Source organism: Clupea harengus, chromosome 8 (genome assembly GCF_900700415.2).
Source record: "Clupea harengus chromosome 8, Ch_v2.0.2, whole genome shotgun sequence".
Classification (NCBI taxonomy): Eukaryota; Metazoa; Chordata; class Actinopteri; order Clupeiformes; family Clupeidae; genus Clupea; species Clupea harengus.
This window is the reverse complement of record NC_045159.1, coordinates 19,547,256-19,555,811: the sequence shown is the minus strand read 5'-3', so window position 1 is coordinate 19,555,811 and position 8,556 is coordinate 19,547,256. Positions and strand designations below refer to the sequence as shown.

At 49.2% G+C, this 8,556-nt stretch overlaps 1 protein-coding gene across 1 annotated transcript in view; it reads right to left on the bottom strand.

The window, feature by feature from the left end:
* wwc1 (WW and C2 domain containing 1) overlaps positions 1-8,227 on the bottom strand; it is a 35,341-nt gene extending 27,114 nt beyond the window's left edge. The window contains exon 1 of the mRNA XM_012840117.3: positions 6,972-8,227. Within this exon, the coding sequence (XP_012695571.2) occupies positions 6,972-7,090 (119 nt within the window). The 5' untranslated portion in view covers positions 7,091-8,227. The remainder of the gene's footprint in view (positions 1-6,971) is intronic.
* Positions 8,228-8,556: the final 329 nt, after the last annotated feature.

The following is an 8,556-nucleotide window of genomic DNA, read 5'->3' as shown; positions in this document are numbered from 1 at the left end:
GCTGTAACATTCTTTTGAGACAAGTCACCTCTCCATTGATATGTGCCCTTATCTTGTAGCTCTCATTCAATTTAGAACGATTGACGTATGGAATTCTTCTGAGGCTCCTTCAGTTCAAAGACCTTGTTTGTCTTAGTGACCTATACTTACAGTTAGCTGTAGCTGTGGTGGTGTTCATACAGTGTAGTTGGCTGACTGTAGAGCTCTATGTGTATTTCCTGTAGTTGGCCGACTGTAGAGCTCTATGAGTATTTCCTGTAGTTGGCTGACTGTAGAGCTCTATGTGTATTTCCTGTAGTTGGCTGACTGTAGAGCTCTATTTCCTGTAGTTGGCCGACTGTAGAGCTCTATGAGTATTTCCTGTAGTTGGCTGACTGTAGAGCTCTATTTCCTGTAGTTCGCTGACTGTAGAGCTCTATGAGTATTTCCTGTAGTTGGCCGACTGTAGAGCTCTATTTCCTGTAGTTGGCCGACTGTAGAGCTCTATTTCCTGTAGTTGGCTGACTGTAGAGCTCTATGAGTCTTTCCTGTAGTTGGCTGACTGTAGAGCTCTATGAGTCTTTCCTGTAGTTGGCTGACTGTAGAGCTCTATGAGTCTTTCCTGTAGTTGGCTGACGGTCGAGCTCTATTTCCTGTAGTTGGCTGACTGTAGAGCTCTATGTGTATTTCCTGTAGTTGGCTGACTGTAGAGCTCTATGAGTATTCTCGGTCTGTATTTCCTGTGTGAAAGCTCTGGTGCTGAAACGTGAGGCGTGTTTGGGCTCTCTCTAGCTCTCTCTGGCTCTCTCTGGCGGGGCCTGGCAGGTTGGGGAACAGTGAAAACTGAACTGGCTCCTTTAGGCGATGAATAATGGAGGAGAGGGAGAACAGACCCCCGCGGCTCATTCTAAATTTAACTCGGCCGGGAGAAAATCTCCCAAGCACACACACACACACACAAAGTCCCCCAGCAAGCCCATGTTGAGTTTGCCTCTCTTTACCGGCAAATCCTCCTCCTGCACCAGAATATCATCCACCTCTCTCTCCTCTCTCCTCCACCTCTTCTCTCTCTCCTCTCTTGTCTAACATCTTCTCTTTCATCTTTGTGTTATCCATCCAGCTCCCCTGTTCATCTATCCACAGTTCTCATGTTGCATTCATCTCTCTATTCCATAAACCCACCTCTTCCCCCTCTCCTCTCTCCTCCACCTCCTCTTCCCCCTCTCCTCTCTCTCCTCTATCCTCCACCTCTTCCCCCTCTCCTCTCTCCTCCACCTCCTCTTCCCCTCTCCTCTCTCTCCTCTATCCTCCACCTCTTCCCCCTCTCCTCTCTCTCCTCCACCTCTTCCCCCTCTCCTCTCTCTCCTCCACCTCTCCTCTCTCTCCTCCACCTCTTCCCCCTCCCCTCTCTCTCCTCTATCCTCCACCTCTTCCCCCTCTCCTCTCTCTCCTCCACCTCTTCCCCCTCTCCTCTCTCCTCCACCTCTTCCCCCTCTCCTCTCTCTCCTCCACCTCTTCCCCTCTCCTCTCTCTCCTCCACCTCTTCCCCCTCTCCTCCACCTCTTCCCCCTCTCCTCCACCTCTTCCCCCTCTTCCCCCTCTCCTCTATCCTCCACCTCTTCCCCCTCTCCTCTCTCTCCTCCACCTCTTCCCCCTCTCCTCCTCCTCTCCTCTCTCCTCCACCTCTTCCCCCTCTCCTCTCTCTCCTCCACCTCTCCCCCTCTCCTCTCTCTCCTCCACCTCTTCCCCCTCTCCTCTCTCTCCTCCACCTCTTCCCCCCTCTCCCTCTCCCTCCACCTCTCCTCCACCTCTTTCCCCCTCTCCTCCCCCTCTCCTCTCTCTCCTCTATCCTCCACCTCTTCCCCCTCTCCTCTCTCTCCTCCACCTCTTCCCCCTCTCCTCCTCCTCTTCCCCCTCTCCTCTCTCTCCTCTATCCTCCACCTCTTCCCCCTCTCCCTCTCTCCTCCACCTCTTCCCCCTCTCCTCTCTCTCCTCCACCTCTTCCCCCTCTCCTCCACCTCTTCCCCCTCTCCTCTCTCCTCCACCTCTTCCCCCTCTCTCTCCTCTATCCTCCACCTCTCCCCCCTTTCCTCTATCCACCTCTTCCCCCTCTCCTCTCTCCTCCACCTCTTCCCCCTCTCTCTCCTCTATCCTCCACCTCTCCCCCCTTTCCTCTATCCACCTCTTCCCCCTCTCCTCCACCTCTTCCCCCTCTTATTCTCCACCTCTTCCCCCTCTCCCCTCTCCTCTACCTTCCACCTCTTCCCCCTCTCCTCTCTATCCTCCACCTCTTAATTTCTCCCATTAAATCCTCTTCTTCCCCCTCTCTCCTCCAACATGCACATCTCTCCTCTGATATCCCTCTACAGATCACCCTCCACTGTTGACTTCACACCACATCCATCTTTCCCCTCTCTCATCTCTCCATATTCCCCTTTTCTCTCTTTCCTCTCCTTTAACATCCATTTCACCCCTCTTTCATCTCTCCATATCCCTCTCTCAACTCTCCATATCCCCCTTTCCTCGCCTCCACCATCCATCTCTTGCTTTTCCTCTCCCCTCCGAATCCCCACCTTTTGCGCTCTCTCTCTCTCTCTCTTACCAGTGAAAATCCCCCCATAGCCAGATCATGTGGGAGTCCCGTGCTGGAAAGCCCCAAGATTGCCCTGAACAAGAAACACACGAGAGCCCCCCACCCCCCACAACAAAACCCAACACACACACACCTGGAAGTCCCACACCACAGCACCCACTCTCTCGCCTACACCCACCCACCCACCCCCACACCCACACACACACACACACACACACACACACACACACACACACACACACACACACACACACACACACACACACACACACACACACACACACACACACACACACACACACACACACACACACACACACACACACACACACACACACACACACACACACACACACACACACACACACTCTGATATCACAATCTCTGGGATCTCACGGGACAACAGTGGAGGCGTCCAGAGGGCTAACACAAGTACACCAGAGGGTGAGAGGGCTAACACAAGTACACCAGAGAGGGCTAACACAAGTACACCAGAGAGGGCTAACACAAGTACACCAGAGGGTGAGAGGGCTAACACAAGTACACCAGAGGGTGAGAGGGCTAACACAAGTACACCAGAGAGGGCTAACACAAGTACACCAGAGGGTGAGAGGGCTAACACAAGTACACCAGAGAGGGCTAACACAAGTACACCAGAGGGTGAGAGGGCTAACACAAGTACACCAGAGGGTGAGAGGGCTAACACAAGTACACCAGAGAGGGCTAACACAAGTACACCACAGGGTGAGAGGGCTAACACAAGTACACCAGAGAGGGCTAACACAAGTACACCAGAGAGGGCTAACACAAGTACACCAGAGGGTGAGAGGGCTAACACAAGTACACCAGAGGGTGAGAGGGCTAACACAAGTACACCAGAGAGGGCTAACACAAGTACACCAGAGAGGGCTAACACAAGTACACCACAGGGTGAGAGGGCTAACACAAGTACACCACAGGGTGAGAGGGCTAACACAAGTACACAAGAGGGTGAGAGGGCTAACACAAGTACACCAGAGAGGGCTAACACAAGTACACCAGAGGGTGCGAGGGCTAACACAAGTACACCAGAGGGTGCGAGGGCTAACACAAGTACACCAGAGGGTGAGAGGGCTAACACAAGTACACCAGAGGGTGCGAGGGCTAACACAAGTACACCAGAGGGTGAGGCGTCCAGAGGGCTAACACAAGTACACCAGAGGGTGAGAGGGCTAACACAAGTACACCGGAGGGTGAGAGGGCTAACACAAGTACACCGCAGGGTGAAAGGGGCTAACACAAGTACACCACAGGGTGAGAGGGCTAACACAAGTACACCAGAGGGTGAGAGGGCTGACACAAGTACACCGCAGGGTCACTGAACCCAAGAAACGCGCCTCCATCACACACTCTGCGCAGCACGCAGTCGTGTTTGTAAGACCAGAGAAAGGTCTCCAGCATATCTGTGTAAACACACAACTGCACAATGACATCATCTCTACCAGCCAACTTTGCCCACATGAGCACAGGCGTGCACACACTCACACACACACACACACAGAGATAAAAGGTGATTGGTCAGGCCTGGGGAAGGGGCATCTCCAGTTAGATAGCAGGGCGTGAGGCAGAGGAAAACATTCCAACCCAAACACGTGCACTACGCACACCCCATGTTACTTGGGGATGACTTCATCGCAGAAGATGACAAACCAAGGGTCTTCCCTAACTAATAAACACCAATGCAGGCAAACTCAGACAAAAGAGATAGCAGAAAAGGAGATAGCGGGGGGAGAGATAAAGAGGGGGATGAAAGCTATAAAAGAGAGAGGGAGAAAGAGAGGGATCATATAAAAGACAGAGAGAGAGAGAGAAAATAAGGTGCATTTCGCAAATGTCCCATCAGAAACAAATACACACCACCCTGGCAGTGCCACAGTGGTCACTGCCCTGGTGTTGCGAGCCGTGTGTGTGTGTGTGTGTGTGTGTATGCGGGTATTTGTGTGTATGCGCGCGTGTGCAAACACGGCGGCCGCATAGCTGCCCTGTGAGTCACACACTCTGATTGAGCGGCGTTGGAAATTCCTCAGGTCTCTTTTATGAGGCTGCTGATGCGGCCACAGGCCTCTGCAGACGCTCAAGGTTCGCCAATAAAGCACAGGCCTGGGAGCCGTCCCCTGTCCCTCGTCCCCGATCACTACTCGCAGCAGCACAGCACAGCACAACACAAACACAACACACACACACGCACACACGCACACACACACACACACACACACAGCACCACAAAGCGCTGTTTGCCCAGCCGCCCGCCCTGATAACATTCCTTTCACCTGACGGAATGTTTATGAGCCATCGTGGCCGCGGCAGTCCAAAGGAGCACGCAGAATAACACACACTCCTCAAGGCTGCGGCAGGACACACACTTTCACCAGGGTCCATCCACTGGGGGAAAGGATAACTAATACAATAAATACAGTTCCTCTGAACAAGATGAGCCAATACAGGTTGTTTGGAAAGGTGCATTTTGCATGACAAAAGTCCCATTAGTTTCATATAGTTCCTCTGAGCAAACTGAGGGAAATTACAATCCACCTGCCCACACAGCAGCTTATACTCGAACCGGTGCAATCATCTAGACCTGTGAAACTACCTGCCCACATAGCAGGCTGATACTCGAACCGGTGCAATCCTCTAGACCTGTAAAACTACCTGCCCACAGAGCAGCAGCACCAATGCAATCATCTAGACCTGTTCAGCCAGACTTGTGCCAGACTTGTGCCAAACCAGAGCCATATCCATTCAGCTACTATTGGGAACTAATTAACTAACTAACTAATCAATCACCATCCAACCAGATATGCCACATTAACAGTAGGCTACTACTAAACAGTTTTATGGCAGCTCTCAGTCCAAGCTGTGAAGCAGGTGACCAATAACAGGCCTCTGACTGACAGACAGACAGACAGACAGACAGACAGACAGACAGGTGTTCGGTTGCAGGAATGTGGTTTGGCCAGGGCTGGAACACTTTCACCAGCTCAAGGGGTTGCATTGTTTTTGCTGCAACCAAAACCCAAGGGCCTTTTTTTCTTCTTCAGGCATTTTTGCATTGTACACAAGCTGCACTGGAGGGTGGCGGCGTGACCTGCACTGGCGCAGACCCATGCAGTTCCCTATGCACAGGTGAGGGGCTTGTAGTCTAATGTGGATTCATCATCATCATCAAGTCAAAGCCACCCTGTTCTTAGTTAACTTCTCTTTCACCTGCGGCTCATAGCACAGTGGAGAGAGGAGAGGAGAGGAGAGGAGAGGAGAGGAGAGGAGAGGAAGAAAGGGGCTTAGTGTCAGCACCTAAGATGGGGTGTGATGTGTACAACTGCAGCAAGCAGAATCACTTCCAAACAACACAAGCAGCAACTAATCAGACTAAATGCCTAAGAGTTGCCCAGAGAAGAATCGGTGACACTTGCTGAAGGACAGACACGGCCTTTACACTTCCAAAAGGCACAAACAGTTACTTTCACCCGCTTGGTTAAAGTTTGCAGGTCCTGCACTTCAACCCTCTCACTGTCAGTGAAAAGAGTTGGGAGAAACTGGCTGATTTTCCATTGCCTGCCTCTGTGGTAAACAGCAGCAACCAAACTACATCTGAGTGCACACATCACAAACAGCACACATCACAGTCCCATAACCACAGACATCTACCTCACAAAATAAAGTCTGCCAATACAAACTGACTTGTTAATAGATAGCTTGATAAATATTAGTCACATTTATGAACACCATCAACACTCTGACTAGGAGTATGAGACCATTTCTTACTGCACAGTCCATGTTGAATGGCCCATCAAGGAATTTTTCTTAAAACCAAAGCCTACAAAGTCTTAATAATCTGAGGAATTTGAGCATTAGGCCAACAGAGTGATTTTGTTTCAAAGTCCGGCCGTCTTGAGTTATTGGTTAAAAGGGGTGCATGCTGCAACTACGATCAAGAGTTGAAAACAGTCTGCAGGCTGGTACAACAACTCGGGATTTAGGCTTGTTACATCAGATGATAGCAAATAGTCCTATGACAATATGTTTAATGTAAGAAGAAAGTATCTTCCTGTGTAGTGCACAAGCAAATATATATGCATAGTGTGTGTGGCCTGCGTGTGGTAATGTTATGTCATGTTGTCATGGCGGTTGGCATTCGGGACAACATTAACGGGACAAATGGTGTGGTACCTGTAATATCTGTTGTGACAGTCATGACAACATGACATAACATTACCACACGCAGGCCACACACATTGTAATCTAATTGTAATAAGGTGCATTTCGCAAATGTCCCATCACAAACAAATACACACCACCCTGGCAGTGCCACAGTGGTCACTGCCCTGGCGTTACGAGCCGTGTGTGTGTGTGGCGAACTCACCTGTCTCTTGGGTCGATCCAGCTTGTCGCTTGATTGATGTGATCAATGTAGTAGACCTTCCCGTCGAAGTCTCGGGCCTCTTCCCAACCCTCCGGCAACGGTAACTCCTTCCTTGGCATGTCAAACTAGTCTCCATGTAATTTCCTCTGGACCTTTTTTAGAGTAAGTGGAAGTCCAACGATCTCTTGTTTTGTGATGAATCTGATGCAGATGTCGAAAAACAGCGTTGAAGTCGTCAGTGCCATGAATTAGTTTATGAGCAGATGAGGGGTTTGATTTACAACGCATTCATTCATAGCAGTCCATGCAGGCTTACAGTTAGCCCCTTTTCCTTTCTTAAAGATACTACACGTTGCATGTTCTCTGTGATATGATTTGATCAAATGTATCAAGTGATTTCCCATCTGAAGACACCATTAATAACGGAACAGTTTCCATTGTAACTTTTCCTGTGCACCTGCGCTTTGCTCCAGTATCAGGCTAGGCTACCTCAGACACATCGACGCATCACCACTAGTCGAATTGTACAATGTTGCAAACGATGACATATGAAACACTGTTGCGAGAGGATGTGAAAACACTACAGTTCGATTTGACGGATACTGAACGTATCCAAAAGCAAACGTGGGCTACTGTTAGTTCAGTCATCAACGATGGGCAAACTTAGCAGTAACTTTTAAAGCGGCGTTTGCACGAGCTTGCACTCGTTAGCTAATGCTTTATAACATGAATTAACTTAATTTTAGCGTAGCAAGAACCCATAAATATATCGCAATGAGAAGAATCAACGCAACCCATATCAACAATTCCACCAGTGACAACAACGTTTCTTGAATATTTAAAAACCCTCTCTAGATTTTCGTCCACTGTTTGGCCACCATGTTTAGCAGACGACATCAGGGCTAGCGCGCTAGCTCCACAACATTCTAAGATTCTCTCAAAAGAATTGCTTCAAAAATCACGTAGCGTCTATAAACACCATCCCCAGGAGTTCTTCTTTTCACAATAATCCCTCGATTAATTCCACAACAAGTTAGTGAACGGGTAAGTCCTTTGGTGTAGGGGTTTCCTTTAAGTCCTCGTAGTTTCCATGTACTCCGGCTCAGTCGCGATGCTGCTGGATCAATTACGTCAAACAGGTGATGACCGTAGTGCTCGTAGTAAATGCAACCAGTCTCTTGGCCCCCTGGCCTATGACCCTCCAGGCAGTTTCTGATAATAGCCTGTCTGTCGTTTATGTAAAAAGAACTACAAGCTCGTTTTACAAGCGTACTTTAATTTCTTTACCCACAAACTGCGTATAACATAGTTAATGTAAGTCACATGCTAATTTGATAAAGAATATAACGTGACGTTTGAATCATTAAGTTGGGCAAAAGGTGAGGCAAGTTGTCCCCAGATAACTCAGTTTAGTAAAAAAAAATCTATCTAAAATGTATCTGATGTCAGACTGGCAAATGTGCTGTGAATGCAGGGATAGCAGTAGACCTTATGTTTATGTTTATATTTTTATGCTTATTTTATGGTTTTTATGTGGGTGGGAACTTATGGATCCTTGGACATTGTGGGTCCCAAGGCCAGACCA